Source organism: Eptesicus fuscus, chromosome 5 (genome assembly GCF_027574615.1).
Source record: "Eptesicus fuscus isolate TK198812 chromosome 5, DD_ASM_mEF_20220401, whole genome shotgun sequence".
Classification (NCBI taxonomy): domain Eukaryota; kingdom Metazoa; phylum Chordata; class Mammalia; order Chiroptera; family Vespertilionidae; genus Eptesicus; species Eptesicus fuscus.
Window position 1 is genome coordinate 735,937 of NC_072477.1, and position 15,937 is coordinate 751,873.

General features: G+C 70.4%; 1 protein-coding gene across 1 annotated transcript; it reads right to left on the reverse strand.

Moving 5' to 3' along the window:
- Positions 1–5,980: 5,980 nt before the first annotated feature.
- Positions 5,981–9,439, reverse strand: ZBTB42 (zinc finger and BTB domain containing 42). The gene is made up of 2 exons (XM_054715692.1): positions 9,309–9,439; positions 5,981–8,842 (listed from the first exon to the last, which is right to left on the reverse strand). The coding sequence occupies exon 2, from the start codon at positions 8,823–8,825 to the stop codon at positions 7,575–7,577; it is 1,251 nt and encodes a 416-aa protein (XP_054571667.1). The 5' UTR covers positions 8,826–8,842; positions 9,309–9,439; the 3' UTR covers positions 5,981–7,574.
- Between the last annotated feature and the right edge of the window lie 6,498 nt (positions 9,440–15,937).

Below are 15,937 nucleotides of genomic sequence, written 5' to 3' on the forward strand. Positions count from 1 at the left end.
TGAGGTCAGGGCACAGGCCGGGTCGCGGGCTCCATCCCGTGCGGGGCGCGCAGGAGGCGGCGACCCAGGGTTCTCTCTCAGCGTGGATGTCTCTCTCGCTCCCCCTTCCTCTGAAATCAATTAAAAATAAATAACTCATCGGCCACGCCCCCTTGTCCCCGCCTCCAACACGAAGAGACCGTGCCGGGCACTGACGGACACGCCGACACGGACAGGTCCCGCCCTCCGGCGCCACCGCCCAGCGGGAGGCGGGCAGGTGACCCAGCGGGGGAGTCAGCGCCGCGGGTCAGGAGCGACCTGGGCTCCCCCAGCTGCTCCCACGGGGCGGGCAGGACGGGGCGGGCAGCCCCGGACCGGACAGCGGCCGCACAGCAGCGCCGCGGGGGCCTCCGCAGGGGACCGCCCGCCCCGCACCCAGGCGGAACCCGAGGCCCCGGCTCGCGTTCCCGGGGGGCACTTCCCACGGCGGCCCGCGCGCCTCCGCCCCACGTGACCGAGGAGCGCGCCGGAGGGGCAGTGAGCATGCGCCGCTGGCAGGCGACTTCCGGGCGAGCTGCGGGCTGAGCAGGGCGGGCCTCCCCGCCGCCAGAGGGCGCCCTCTGCCCACAGCCGGACCTGCGGCACTCCCCTTTTTTCTTTTTCATTCCTTCTTTCTTAAAAAAAATAAATAAAATGTTTTCATTGATTTGAGAGAGGAAGGGAGAGAGGGAGAGATAGAAACATCAATGATGAGAGCGAATCATGGATCGGCTGCCTCCTGCCCGCCCCACTGGGGATCGAGCCCACACCCCATTGAACTGTGACCTCCGGGTTCATAGGTCGAGGCTCACCTGCGCGCTGAGCCTCACCTGCCGCTGGACTTGCGGGCACTTTTCATAGCAGCCGCCCCCCCCCCCCCCCCCGGGGCTGCAGTGCAAACTCGGGGAGGGCGGCGCCGCTCCAGAGCCCCAGGAGTGGGCGGGGGGGGGGCGGGCATGAAAGGGGAGCCCGCGCCGAGGGCAGCGCCTGCAGAGGGGGTGCAGGTGGAGAGAAGCCGGGAGGGGAGCACTGGCTGGAAGCAGTCGTCTCCCCAGCAAAGCGCTGCTGAGAAATGGGGGGTGAATACGGGAGAGCCCCTTGGATCGGGCAGCCTGCGGGCGGCTGGCGTCGGAGCAGTTGGGTGGGAAGCTGTGGCGGAGATGGACGTCGGAGAGGACGCGGACAGAGAGACATCCGCGATGCCAGAGAATCGTGGATCTGCTGCCTCCTGCGCCCCACACGGGGGGTCCAGCCGGAGCCCGGCCTGTGCCCTGGCTGGGAATCGAACCCGTGACCTCCTGGTTCCTAGAGGCTCAGCCACGGAGCCAGCCTGGGCGCAGCCCTCCCCCTGGAGCTGGAGGAGCGGCTCCCGCGTTCACCTGGAAAATGCGAGAAGCACAAACAGCCAAGGAAGCGAACAGAGGGGGGTGCGAGGGAGCCCTGCGGGGACCAGGCGGTGCCGGTGTGGCCTGGCCCCGAGGGAGGGGGGCACAGAGCCCGGAGGAGAAGTCACCCCCACACACGACGGGACTGTGACCGAGGGCCGCTCTCCAGCAGCGAGGGGAGATGGGTGCTGCCCATCGGAAGGAGGAACAGGTTAGGCCCCCAGCGGGACCACAGGCAGAGTAAGCGAGCAGCTCGGAGATGCAAATGGGGAGAAGCAGAACCCCTAGAAAATGCTAGAAAGGAAGGCGGCCTTTAACCTGGGAGTGGAAACGCCCAGCAGGAAAACGTTGGCAAAAGACACGAGCAAGAGTCAACCCAGACAAAGCCCCAGTGACCCGTGGGCACAGGAAAAGCCACTCACCTTCCCTCGCAGTAAGAGAAACGCACAGTAACATGACACTGGAGCCCTGGCTGGTGTGGCTCAGTGGACAGAGCGCCCGCCGCCTGCGGACTGAAGGGTCCCAGGTTCCATTCCCGCCAAGGGCACAGGCCTGGGTTGTGGGCTCAGTCCCCAGTGGGGGGCGTGCAGGAGGCAGCCGATCCAGGATTCTCTCTCATCATGGATGTTTCTATCTCTCTCTCCCCCTCCCTTCCTCTCTGAATCAATAAAAATATATTTTAAAAAAAAGATACTTGAAAAGTATTTTTTCCCTGAAGAATACTTGCAAGTCCGTGCCCTTGGGAGCGCCAGGCAACGGCTTAGAACAAAAATGAGGCTGGGCAGTGCTGTCCTGTGGGCGTCCTTCCCTGCCACTGCTGGGCGCACTGCGGCGGGCACGGGTGTAGGGAGGTGCGGGGGAGCCGCACTTGGCACGGAGACGCCGCACACAGGCTCCCCCCGGGGTCTGTCTCGTCCCTCCCTGTGCCGAAGGGCGCGGGATCAAGGTCATTTGCTGTCGCGTTGCTGACGGCGGCAGAAGCTAGGAACCGCCATCCATCCCCGGAGACGGAGACGGCGATGCTGGGGCCGCGCTGAGATGCGCAGCTGCCTCGGGGCTGGGAACGGGGTGTCTGTGTGCGGGCGGGAAGGTCTCAACCTCCTTTTACGTGAAAGAAAGTGACCGCGGAACGCGCACACGGAATGGAATGCCCCCTTTTCTTGTTGCTAGTCCTCACCGAGGATCTTTCTCCCGTCATTTGTTTTTATTTTTATTTTAAAATATATTTTATTGATTTTTTACAGAGAGGAAGGGAGAGGGATAGAGAGTTAGAAACATCGATGAGAGAGAAACATCCATCAGCTGCCTCCTGCACACCTCCTACTGGGGATGTGCCCGCAACCAAGGCACATGCCCTTGACCGGAATCGAACCTGGGACCTTTCAGTCCGCAGGCCGACGCTCTATCCACTGAGGCAAACCAGTTTCGGGATCCAGTCTTTTTTTTTTTTTAGAGAGAATAGAAGGAGGGGTAGAGTGAGAGAGAGAGAAAGATCGATGTGAGAGAGACACATTGATTAGTTGTCTCCTGCGCATGCCCCCCCCCCCCCGACCAGGGCAGGGGACCCAGCCTACCACCAAGGTACATGCCCTTGACCGGAATCGAACCCGGACCCTGCAGTCCACAGGCGGCCGCTCCATCCACTGAGCCACACCGGCTGGGGCGGTCTGCCACCTTTCAGGGGTGGTAGTGGGGGAGGCGTTTGCTTGCATCCACAGCAGGAGACGCTGGGAAATGCCCACGCAACGCACAGCGGGGCGACCGAAGGCAGGGGCGCGCTGGGCGGGCGCAGCGGCAGGGGGCGCGCTCCACGTGCACCTTTTCACGGGAAAGAATAAAGAGAAAACGCAGTGCTCGGGGGAAGACAGAGAATGTGCACGCATGGGCCCTGGCCGGTGTGGCTCAGTGGATAGAGCGCCGGCCTGTGGACTGAAGGGTCCCAGGTTCGATTCTGGTCAAGGGCACACGCCCAGGTTGTGGGCTGGATCCCCAGCAGGGGGCGAGCCAATCAGTGATTCTCTCTCATCATGGATGTTCCTACCTCTCTCTCCCTTCCTCTCTGAAATCAATAAAAACACATTTATTCGCAAAAGTGCGTGAACTAACCAGTCCCACCAGAAGCAGTGCGGGGAGGAGCAGGGAAAGTGAGGAGGCAAAGGAAGGGGTTTCCATTCGCTGGAATCATCCGGATTGCTAGCCCACTGGTGACGGGACCCGAATAAAACTGGTCTCCCGCCGGGACCGGTTTGGCTCAGTGGATGGAGCGTCGGCCTGCGGACTCAGGGGTCCCAGGTTCGATTCCGGTCAGGGGCATGTGCGTTGGTTGCGGGCACATCCCCGGGGGGGGTGTGCAGGAGGCAGCTGATCGATGTTTCTCTCTCATCGATGTTTCTAACTGTCTATCCTTCTTTCTTCCTCTCTGTAAAAAATCAATAAAATATATTAAAAAAAAAAAATAAAACAGGACTCCCCCACTCGGTCCGAGCACCCCGTCCCTCCCCCGAAGGGACCGCTTTCCCAGTTCTCTATTTCTCTCTCTTTTAAACCCTCACCCGAGGACATTTTCCCATTGATTTTCAGAGAGAGTGGGAGAGAGGGGGAAAGACAGAGAGAGACATCGATGTGAGAAACAGATCGATCGGTTGCCTCCTGCACGCACCCTGACCAGGGCCCGGGCCCCTTCGGTCCGCAGGCCGACGCTCTATCCACTGAGCCAACCAGCTAGGCCGCATCCTCTCATACCAACCTGTGGTCTGGAAGGTGACTTTCCCCGCGTCCTGTGAGCTGCTCCGGCAAATCAGTCAAACCCGGGAAGGGGTCACAGAGCCGCCCCCCCTCAGCCGGGCACCTGGTCAGAAGCCCGGTGACGGCCTGGCTGTGCGGCTGGCGTGGGGCCGGGTGGGCGGTCCTGTCGGGCTGAGCCCCGGCCGGTGGGCTCAGGCGCCGTCCCTGGGCGCGTGTCCGAGTGGAGCTGAGTTGGAGGCCACCGGGCTGGTGCAGAATGGCTCGCTGGGTGTGTGGACGCCCCCTCCACATGCGCGCACACACACATGCCTGCGCACACACACGCCTGCACGCACACACGCACACGCCTGCACGCGCACACACACACACGCGCCTGGTGGAGCTGGGCCCAGAGCCTGAATCACCAGCCGGGGTGCCTGCCGGAGGCCTGGGAGCGGGTTCTCTTCAACCAACTTCTGTTCACGTTGCAGAAAAGAAAACCCTGTGGGTCCAACCGGGGAGGTGAGTCGGGGATCCCTCCCAGCCCTGCCCCCCGCCCCCGCCCTCTCTGCGGGACCAGGTGGGGGGCGGGCGTGCCCCCCCTCAGCCTGGCTGGCCTCTGCACTGCCTTCTGTCCGCAGCCAGCCCCCCCCCCGCCCCAGCTGCCCTGCCCTCCAGCCAGCTGCCCGGCTCCTGCAGCCACCCCAGTGCCCACCTGGACACTCCCAAGCCCCCCTGGGTGGGGTGGCTTTGGGACCCCTTCTGCCCGACCCTGCTTTCCCTGTGGGCTCTTTCTGGCTGCCCTGCAGGGCCCCAGCTCCGGGAGGGCCAGGTGTGAGTGCCAGGGCCCGTGCCCGCTCAGCCAGGCAGCAGCCCCTTCCTGCCTCAGTTTACCAGGCAACCAAGGGGTCCTCCAGGGAGGGTGCTCAGAGGCTCCCCTGCCCAGGAGCGGGGCCCAGCCCTGAGCTGAGTGGGCACAGCCTGGCAGAGCTGGGCAGGGGGGTGGGGCCCCGGAGGCCCCTCTTGGGGTCAGCCCCTCCCCTCAAGGGGCCCCTTCCCTGCCCACCGCTCCTGCCAGGTTGGCATGACAACAGCCTCCTCCCAGTTCGGACCAACTGGGACCGGGCAGGGCCTCCCTGCAGGACAGTGGCTCCGAGGGAGCAGGAGGGCGCGGGAGGGAGGAGCCGGCACCACCCCCAGAGGAAGGACCGCCTTTGGGGTCAGGACGGGAGGCCTCGGAGGCTGGTCCAAGAATCAGGGCCCCTCCAGACCCACGCAGCTCGGCCTGGCGACCTCGGGGATCCCTGCTCTTGGTTCCAGGCCTGGGCTCGGACATACGTGAGGGGTCTGCCCCCCAGCCCCTCTCGGGGCCCTGCAGGTCCGGGCAGCCCACGGGGCGAGGGTAGGGGCAGGAGGCACCCCCCTTCCCAGCCTTGGTCACCTCGGGCCCAAACCCAAGCCTCTGAGGACCCATCCACCGAGGCAGCCAGGAGACAGATGAGGTGTAGAGGGTGCGGGGGAGGGAGGCAGAGGTGGGGGGGGGGCGCAGAGGGGAGGAGTGTGGGGCTTCTGGAAGGGGGGCTCAGGTCCAGGTCCCAGGGCCTGTGGCCCCTCCGCCAGGCCCCCTCCCCCAGGACAGGAAGCTGCCAGGCCTCCAGGCGGGACCCAGCGGCTCCCGGGGCGCCCTCCCCCAGGCTCAGGGTGGGTGGGACAGCCTGCGTGAGGGGCCAGCAGTCTGCCCGAGCCCACGCCCCCAGGGGTACACCCCCCACCCCCCAGCCCAGCCCAGCGTGCCCACACTCCCCACACACTTGGAGACGCACACCCCCCCTTCCCAGGGGTCATCGGAGGTCTCCACGGGGTGGGCTTTATTGACACGGTCACCACAGACAAGGACGGACGCGGAGACGGGCGTGTGTGCAACAAAACCTCCCGCCAGCGGGCGCCCGGCCGCTCCAGGGGCAGCGCAGCGGCGAGGCAGGAGGCCGGGCCGGCCCGGGGTGACCCCACAGCAGGTTCCTCCCCAAACGCGCCTGCACACGCCTCTGCCGCGTGCTCCCACACACCTAGCATCTTACATATAAATATAAACACATCTCGTCGGACTGTCGGCGAGCGGTGAAGACGGCCACCGCTCTTCGCGTTAACGTCACAGTCAGGGCTGCAGGGGACCAGGCGGCCAGTGTGAGCGCTCAGGGCCACCTCCCGCCCCAGAAAGGACATTTCTCCCACGGAAACCCCGGGGGGACCAGGCCCCGCCCCCTCCCCAGCACTCCTCGCTGCTGGCAGGGCTCGCATGACCACACACACACGCACACACACATGTACACTCCATATGTGCGCACCCCCCCACACACACACACACACGGGAACTGGGTCACGGAGCACTTCACGCCCAGTGGGCAGTGACACTGGCCTTTCCGCAGGTGAGGGGCTGGGGGCAGGGCAGTCGGAAGCAGGGACCCCCTTCACCCAGTCCCTGGTCCCCGCGTGGTCCAGGGCCCCCAGCGCTAGGGGTCAGCAGAGGCCAGCCACACGGGGAGCCACACGGGCGCCGGGGGCCGGCAGGGGGCCGGGCTCGGTGGAGACCAGGAAGACAATAAATACGACATCAAGTGTTGCCAGGAGGAGGGAGAATAAGTTAAAGCTGCTGGGCTGCGGCTCCTGCCACGTCCAGTCCCAGCAGCACAGCCCTGCGGCCTGGGGACCAGGAGTCCAGGCGGCTGCACCGCCCGCAGGACCCCGAGCCTGGGGATCCAGCAGCAGCAGGTGCTCAGCGAGCAGGCGGGCAGGGAGGGTGGCTCAGGCAGCCGCAGACACAGCAACGTCCACGGGCCAGGGGTGGGGGCTGGGACCCTGCCCCAGGCGGGCACCCTGCCCGTACCCCTCCGGGCACTGCCCCAGGTGGGGCGCAGCCTCGCCCCCTCTCTGTGCTCTGGAAGTGACCAGCCGCTGGGGGGTGAGCAGGTGGCCCAGTAGCGGCTGCCGGGGAGGCTGAGGCCCTGGACCCTGTGCTCAGGCGGGAAGAGGCACGGCCCAGGGCCCGGGCAGACAGCTGGCAGCCTCGGAGGCCCTGCGTCTAAAGAGAACCCTTTCCAAATCCCAGCCTCCTGCGCCTGCGCCACGTCACCCCCACTCCCAGCACCCCCGCCTGGAGCCCCACAGCCCTCAGCTTCCAGCTGCGCCCATGGCCCCCCGCCCCCAGGGGCCTCGCTGACAGCTTCTGTGATGTGCGTCCTTCGCCAAGTGGGGCCAGATGCACAAGGGTCCCCTAAGGGCTGCCCCACGCGAGGTGCCTGGGCCAGTTCGGGGGCCCTTGCGACACCCCCAGAACTGGAAGGAGGGGAAGACAGTGTCACAGACAGGGTACCAGGTGGGAGCAGGGGCAGCCTCGGGGCTTCCACACAGCACCCCGGCGCCACCCCCGGGCCCCACGGCGGCCGAGAGTCACAGCAGGCCGCAGTGGAACTTGCGCACGTGGCGGTAGAGGTCCCCGGACTGCGTGAAGCGGCGCGCGCACCAGCGGCAGGCGTGGGGCTTCTCGCGCGTGTGCACCACGGCGTGGCGGCTCAGGTTGTGCGAGTACTGGAAGCTCTTGCCGCACTGCACGCACGCGTAGGGCTTCTCGCCCGAGTGGGTGCGCTCGTGGCGCTTCAGCGTGTAGGCGCAGGAGAAGGTCTTCCCGCAGAGCGGGCAGGTGGGCACGGCGCCGTCGGGCGAGAGCCGGGCGCGGGCACCGTCCCGCTCGCGGAAGTGGGCGCTGAGGTGCCGCTGCAGCGCGTGGGCGCTGGGGAAGGGCTGGCTGCACAGCGGACACGTGCAGAGGCGGCCGCCGGGCGCCAGCGTGTCCCCCGCGGCCTCCCGCTCGGCGTCCCGCTCCGGCTCCCCGCTGCCCGGCCCCACGGGCAGCAGCTCCAGGCCCCCCGCCAGGCGCCGGGCTGCAGGGACGCGGGGGGACTGCAGGGGGCTGGGGGGGCGCAGGGGGCCCACGCTGTCCGGCCCCGACGGTGAGTCCTGCTGGCCCCTCACCGGAGGCGCGGCGCCTCGCTGCCTCGGACCGCAGGGCGGGGTCTGGAGGACGGCGGGCGGGCGGCCCGGCTCCCGCCTCCGGCCGGGCTTCAGCGACAGGTCCAGAGCCCGGTCCGACTCCACCGGGACCTGCCAGGGAGGGGGCCCCCGCGCCCCTGCGGGGATGGCGGCCTTGAGCCCGGTCGCAGGAAGCCTGGTCCTCTGGGCAGCGGCGCGCAGCTCGGGGGTCCCGGCGGGCAGGGGGCGGGGCGGCGGGCGCGCCGGCTCTGCGCCGGGGGCGGGGGTCCCCAGCGGCGGCGCGCGGCCCGGCCCCCGGAGGCGGCCCTTGCAGACGCCGACGACGTCGTCCATGCGCAGGTAGCTGGCGGCGGCCAGCACGTCCTCGACGGGGAGCCCGCGCAGGTCCAGGCGGCCCTCGTACATGAAGTCCAGCAGCCGCGCGAACGCGGGCGCCGTGACGACGCCGCCGTTGAGCCGCACCGCGTGGCGCCCGCCCGCCGGCCGCTCCCGGTAGAAGAGGTGGAAGTAGACGCTGCACGCGGCCAGCACGGCGCGGTGCGCGGGGAAGCGCGCGGCGCCCACCAGGACGGTGCAGTCGCACAGGAAGCCGAGCTCGCGCTGCTGCCTCAGGCGGCCCAGCAGCCGCCCGCCGTGGCCCGGGAACTCCATGCCGCCGCCGGCATCGCCTGGACAAACGGACGCCGTGAGCGCGCCGGGCCGCCGCCCCCCGCCCCCCCGCCCCGCCCCCCCGCCGCGCCCTCCCTCCCCGGGCCGGCCGCGGGCAGAGGGGCGCGCGCCCTCCCCCCGGAGCCGCCCTGGCACCTGCCCCGAGCCCGGCAGGAAAAACTCGACCGAAAGTCAACACAAGCCGCTCCGCCGGGGGGGCGGGTCCGGGCGCGGGCGGAGGGGGCACAGCCGCGCGGACCCGCACGCGTCCCCGCCCGGGGCGCCCCTGAACTTCACTCCGGGGCGGCCGCCCGCCGCTCCCCCGACGCCGAGTCTGCGCGCCGTCGCCGCCCCGGTCCGCGCCTCCAGCTGCCGCCAGATGCCGCCGCCGCCGCCGCCGCCGCGGGCCCCATTTAAGGCAGCGCGGCCGGGGGAGCGGGCCGGCGGGCGGGGCGGACAGAGCCGGCGCCCGCCCCCCGCGCTCACCTCGCTGTCCGGAGCTCCCCTCCGCTGCGCCCGCGCCGCGCGCCCTCCCCGGGGTGGCCCGGAGCGCGGAGCTGGGGCAGCGCGCCCCGGCGGGGAGGGCGCCGGGCGGGCGGGGCGCCCTCCAACTTGGCCGGCCCGGCACCGCCTGCCGCTCGCCCCGCCCCGGAGAGAGCGAAACTCGGGCGGGGGCTGGAGGGGGCGGGCCGCGGCGACTTCCCGGAGCGCGGAACCGCTGAGGTCACCCTCGCCGCCCCTTCCCTGTCCGCCCCGCCCGGCTGGGCCCCGCGTGCCGCCAGCTGGGGCGCCGGGTGGGAGGCGAAGCGGGGTGCGGCGGGGGAGGGGGTCTCTCGCGATACTTGCCGGCTCCCTCTCGGTGTCCCCCCCTCCCGCCCGATGGGGTCCCCGCTGCGCCCGTCTGCTAAGAGACCCCTTCGGAGGACCAGCGCCGCTCCGGGTCCGCGCTGGGGACCCTGGCCTCCTGCCACCGCGGGGACCCGGCTGTGGGATGGAGGACGGGGCGCGGAGGGGGGGGTCATACATTTGGAAAAGATGACACCCCCTGCCGTTGAAAGCCACTGTTTAAATTAAGTGGGACCCTCTGCAAAACCCAAGTGGGACCGGACCTTGGAGTCCAGAACCGGGGCCTCCCGCTCTCCCAGGGACCCAGCTCGGCGCTGGCGGGGGAGCTGTGTGTCCGAGGCCTGGGACAGGGCGCGTCCCAGCAGATGGGGTGTGTGTTTGGGGGAACCGGGGGGCGGATGGCCGTGGAGCCAGCGCAGGTGGGGAAGTGTTCAGGGAGGGAGCGGCGCGTGGAGGCGCCTGGCTGGGGTCTGAGGACCCCCCGCTTCACCTGCAAGAGCTGGAGGTGTGAGGGGACACCCCGAGAGAAACGGACATGGTTTGGAGGGGCCCTCACCCCCGGGGCGTGACCTCAGGGGCTGCCCACAGCTCAGCTTCACCTCCTCCGGGGGAGATGCTGGAGGGGTTACACCCTCGGGGGCGTTAGGTAGGGAGCCCACCACCCCCCGGCAGGCAGCAAGGGGCTGCCCCAGGATTCCACCCCGAAGGCTCCTGCTGAACCCCCACCCGCACCTCCCAGATACGGGGACTCAGACACAGGGGGGCCCAGACACAGGGGGCCCAGACACAGGGCGGCCCAGATACAGGGGGGCCCAGACACAGGGGGGGCAGGGAGGCGGAGCCCCGGCCAGGAGTGGGGTAGGAAAGAGGCCTTGACTAGGGTGGGGGCGGGGGTGGGGGAGCACTGGTCCAAAGGGCGGGGCCCTGGCTGCCCGGTATCCTGGGCAGAGCCGGGGGAGCCGCCTGAGCCGGGCAGGGTGGGGAGACCCGGTCAGAGGCCCCGGGACCACCGCTAGGATCCCAGTCTGGGGGAACAGCACCTCCTGCACTGAAACACGAGCCCTTGTTTGTCTGAAGCTCACACCCGCCCGGACATCCCGGCTTGGCCCCCCATGGCCCCGTCCCCGGCGGGAGCCTCCCTGAGGAGGGCCGGCCCCGCGGCCCCCCCGGCCCAGCGCCTGCAGGGGAGCGGGATTCAAGTCCGGTCCGAGCGACCCAGAGGGGCCGCCCCAGGGTCTGGCCTCCCAACCTCCGCGTGACCTTTAGCTTCCCTGAACCTCGATGTCCTCGTGGGCTAAGCCGCAGGACCGGGGCCTTCCCTGGCCACTCGGGCTCCTCCCCAGAGCCCTCCCCGGGGCCCCCAATCCTGCCTGAGCAGTGGGCACCCCAGCTCAGCCCCCTGCCCACGCCCAGCTTCCCACCTCCAGAGCCCGGCGTGCGGGGTGACCTTGGGGGGACAGGGCTCCTGGCACCTAGTGGGGCCGCAGGAACGCCTCGAGAATGAGTGCATCCTGGCGCCTCCGTCCTCATCTCCGATGCTCTGTGGTGCCCCCCTGCCCACCTGTACTCCCCTGGCTTGGTCCTGAGCCCTCAGAGGCAGGGAGCGGGGGCCAGCCCCTCAGGGCGCTAGGTGGGGTGAGGCCCGGGGTGGGCAGAGTGCCTTGCCTGGCTGGTGGGCAGAGTGCTCCTGAGGCACCTGGCAGAGGCCGAGGGGCACGGAGGGGCCGTGGGGCACGGAGGGGCCGTGCAGGCCAGGACACTGCCAGCAGGAGCTGGAGGCCAGCCCCGGGGGGGCGGGAGGGGGGATGGGCTAGAGGAGGGACGGCACGGAGAGGGGCCTGGGCCTCTGCAGTCACCAGGTCTGAGCTAAGCCCTCTGGTCTCGAGGCGCTGTCCCGGGCAGCCCCCAGATGGCACACGAGCTGCCTGTCCCACGGCCCTCGGTGCCCGGCCTGCCCGGCAAGGTCTCGGGCGCCGGGATGACAGGAGGCATCCGTGGTGCGGGCAGTGCCTCCCGGTGCCGCGGGCCAGGCGGCCATCTGGCCAGGAGCGGCCCCGGGGCCCCGCCCCGCAGCTGCTGCGGGGACCAGGCGGCCGGTGCCAGGCCAGGAGCCCCGCGCGAGGGCGATGCGGCAGCTGCGGTGACAGGGCCGGCGTCGCCCGCGCTCCCCGGGCGAGCAGGCAGCACTTTCTGTTGGAAACATCTGGCCGTGGACCCCGGAGCGGCTGCCGCAGTGGCCGGGCGGGCGACAGGCCGGGCCGCCCCACCATCCTGTCTGGGGGCAGGAAGGGGGTCCCCGGGGGAGGCCCTGGGGAGGGCTGGTCCTGCCTGCGGGGTGCCCGTCACAGGGCAGGCTCACAGGGGCGCGGCCCCGAGTGGGATGTGGGGCTCAGAGGGTCCCGGTGAGTGAGCCAGGGGACCTGGGCGGCCTCCTGGCCAGGATGCTAGTCCTCAAATCGGCCGCAGGCCCCACGTCTTCCACGAGAGGGCGCCCTCGGGGGCCCCTGAGGCCACTGGCTGCCACCCCAGCCCAGTCTCTTGGCCTCTGCCTCCCCCTGCCCTCTCCAAAGCGTGGATGAAACCCCTCCAGGGAGAGTGTGGGTGGGTGGGACCGTTCCGGGGGGTCCCCAGGAAGGTCTGCGGGGTGAGTGATGGACAGAGTCGGACGTTTGTGGGGTGACCTCAGGTCAGGCGTCCGGCCAGGCCTCTCGCTGGGCCCCTGGAGGCAGGGCGCTGCCTGGGGGTACACAGCCACATGGATGGGGTGCGGCCGGAGGGGCTGCAGGGACAGGCAGGGCGGGACCTGGGAGTCCCCTTGCCCAGGAGTGCGGGTCCCCCAGCAGGAGAGACAGTCCTTCCCTGGGGAGCGTCCGGCCGTCCTTCTGTCCGCCCAGAGGCTGGGATTGAGCCTCAGTTTCCTCTATGGGAGGGAGAAGGTGGGGGGACTGCCCCTGCCCCAGATGACGTGTCTGTACCCCCACGCTGAACTCTGACCCTTGAAGAACAAAAATGCCCCTCCCCCCACACACACCACCTCCGGGAAGGTAACTCGTGGTCTCCCCGCGACAACAGGGTGCTGTCCGCCCGGGGCCTCGCCTGGGGGAGGGGTCAGAGGGCGTGTCTGCAGGGAGTTAGGGTCCCTCTGCCTCTGGCCCTCGGCTGCCCCCTAGCGGTCCGTGGGGCCCAGGCCCGTGGGGACGGCGGGAGGTCCTGGCAGCCCCTCCGCCAGCCCCTGCGCCCGCGCCCCGGCCCGTTCACAGCTGCCACGTGTCGTGTCCTCCCGGGGGGCGGGGAGTTCCTGGAAGCCCCCCCGGAGGGCTGGGCCGTCCCCGCAGCCGGGCCTTCCGCACCGGGCGGTGTTCCCTTCCAGGTCCGCAATGCGGCAGCCTCCACGCCGCCCCGCCGGCCTCCCGGCGCCGCGGGCAGGGTCCGGGCTGGCGTTCCAGGGTCCTCGCGGCGCGCGCCCTCCCTGCCCCCCGCGGGGGGCTGCCCACTTGGGGCGCATTCCAGTGTCAAACTAACCCGCCCCCCACGCCCCCGCCCCCTGGGAGGCAGCAGCTGGATTCGTCCCGGTTGCCGCAGCGCGGAGCCGAGAAGTGCGGCTCCCGGAACAAACCGGGAAACTGAGGCCGGGAGGGCGTGGCCGGGACTGGCCGGCGGCGCACGCTGGGTCGCGGGCCCACCCCGGCCCCGGCCCCCACCCTCCCTCCCGGCCCGGGTGGGGGCGCCGGCGGCGGAGGCGGATGTGGGCGGGCGGCCGGGCGGGGTGCGCGGGGGGGGGACGGGGCGGGCCGGCGGCGGGACGGAGCGGCGGCGGCCGGCCCAGCGCGCGCGCAGCAGGCACCGGGGACGCGAGCCGCGGCCGCGCACGAAACCGGGCCCGGCGCGAGGCCCGCCCGACAGCGCCCGCCCGGCCCGGCCCGCGGGGATGCGGAGCGGCGGGCGCCGGAGGCCGCGGCCCGGCGAGGCCCGCGCGCGCCCGGCCGCCGCGCCCGGGGAGTCCCGCCCGCCGCCCGCCGGGGCCCGGATTTCCTCCCCGCGCCGCCGCTTTGTTCCCGGCCGCCGGGCCGCGCAGCCGGAATGGAGGCGCGGGAGCAGGAAGTGGCCGCGGGCGCCTGGGCGGGGAGGCGCGGGCCGGGGCCGGGGTGCGGGCCGGCCGGGCTCCCTCTTGACCTTGGGAGGCGGCCGCCGGCCCGCGAGGCCCAGGCTGGGGCGCAGGGGCGCGGCCGGGGCTGGGGGCGCCCCGAGGCCGGGCTCCCCAGGCGCGCTCCGGGCGCCAGGCCAGAGCTGCCCGGTGTCCCCGAGGCGCAGGGGCCTGCGGAAGAGGCCGGCCCGGCCGCGGTGCCAGTTGGAGGGGGGCCTGGACGCTCGGAGCCCTCACCCTCCCGCAGACAAGTTGTCCGAGGGCCCAGGCAGCCCACAAAGGACGCCGCCCTCCCGCCCCCCACGGCTTCCTGTGCGGTGGGCTTGGGGGGCTGCCCGCCCCGCCCGGAGGCTGGGCCTGGAGGGCGGCTAGGTCTCCTCCGGGGTTGCGGGGAGGTGGGTAGATCGGGCATGGCCTGTGCCCCGGGGCCAGAGGGCCTCGTCCTCCCCTCCTCCCGGCCTGGTCCCCGCAGCCGGGCTCCCTGCCCCACGGCGGAGGGCACCATCCAGGCACAGTCCGCAGCCCCGCGTTGGGGGCGGAGGAAAGGGCTTTTCGGGGACCGTTTAGAAAAGCTGAGATTTTATAGGAACAGCAGGCGTGTGCGGCTCCGGCGAAGGCACCGGGCGCAGGGTCCCGGCCCGCGTGCTGTGCGGGGCAGGTGGGCGCCGGGCGCTGCGTGCGTGTCTGCGGACGCACGCCCCGTGTGCGCACAGATGTATTTTTACACATGGGCTCCCGACAGCTGTCCGGCTCTGTCAGCGCAGCCCTGCTCGGGCCCTGGTGGGGGTAGGGGGCACCCGGAGGCCAGCCCTCTGCCTCCAGGCCACGCCCACCCAAGTCACCAGAGCCCCCGTGCCCAACGCGCTGGGGCTCAGAGCTCTGTGCCCAGGGCCGGCTGGGCACGCGGGCACTTTCTCGGGCAGAGGGTGTCTTCCCTGTCGTGGCGTCAGACCGGGGTCTAGCTGCCCGTCAGCATTTAGCCTCAGACAGTGCACAGCCACCTCCTCTGGGTGCCCAGCCCCCGCCGCAGGGAGGGGGGCCAGTGGAGCCCGGCGGCTAAAGACCCCCATTGGGATCCATTCCAGGTCCTCGGGGGTCTGCCTGGCCTGGGGGGCCTGTTCAGGGCCTGCCCTCTGGAGTCCCTGTCTGGAGGGTCACAGAGGACTGGGATGCCAGGAATGGGTGATGTGGGCACTGGGTTTTGAGGGATGCCTAGGAGTTTGCCCAGCAGGGGAGCAGTGGGGAGGGCCACGCAAGGTGAATGGCCGGCGTGTCTGCTCACGAGAGGGCAGCCGGTGGGCCCTGCGGGGCGGGTGTCTGTCCTGCATTCATACAGCCCCCCATTTGTCGCCGCCTGGACCCTGTAATTACGGGTCTGCAACCACCCTGGACGGGGGTTCCCTACAGACGGGACCTGTCTGAGCCTCTTTGTCGCCCGCGCGCAGGCCGAACCCGGCTAAACCAGAGTGCTGGCCCACAGGCCCGATGAATGGCTGAGATTCAGGCTGGCGGGGGGGCTGTGGGTTAGGAGGGGCCTGGCCTGGGGTTTCGGGAGGGTTCACAACACCACCCAGAGGGCGCCCAGTGCCTGCGCCAGCCACCCACACCCTGGCCCTGCCTTCTGTGTTTGAACTGCTCCCGCTCCCAGTCGGGGGCCGGGGAGGGGCTCTGTGCCCTGTCCCGGGGCCCCCGCCTGTGGGCGGGAACACCAGGGATAGGGGCAGCAGGCATCCTCACCAGGGGGTCGGGAGGTCAAGTGCCTTGGGCTGATGCAGCCGGGGGGCTGCCTGGAGGAGGTGGCGTTTGCTGGGTTGGCAGGTTAGGGAGGGCCTTGGGGAATGTGAGTGGTTTGTACAAAGACCAGGAAGTGGGTATGGGCAGGGGAGGTGCCCAGGAGGCTTCGAGGGCCTGGGGTCCAGGAGGGCGGGGAGACCTAGGCCCAGGGAGCAGGTGCCGTGGCGGGGACGAGAGTGAGGGGCAGAGACTGCGGGCAGCAGTGGCTCCGAGGGCTCAGCGGGGGCCGGCTGCGCGGGAAGGTGGGCCCAGGCCTCGAGCCCGGGTGGGACGGGCCTCCTGGGCTCGCCGCTGGGTCCGAGGAGGGGCCCCGGCGGACACGGCCTCACCC

Excerpts from the sequence above, each read along its gene's own strand:
- ZBTB42 (XM_054715692.1), bottom strand. The coding sequence starts at position 8,825 with ATGGAGTTCCCGGGCCACGGCGGGCGGCTGCTGGGCCGCCTGAGGCAG.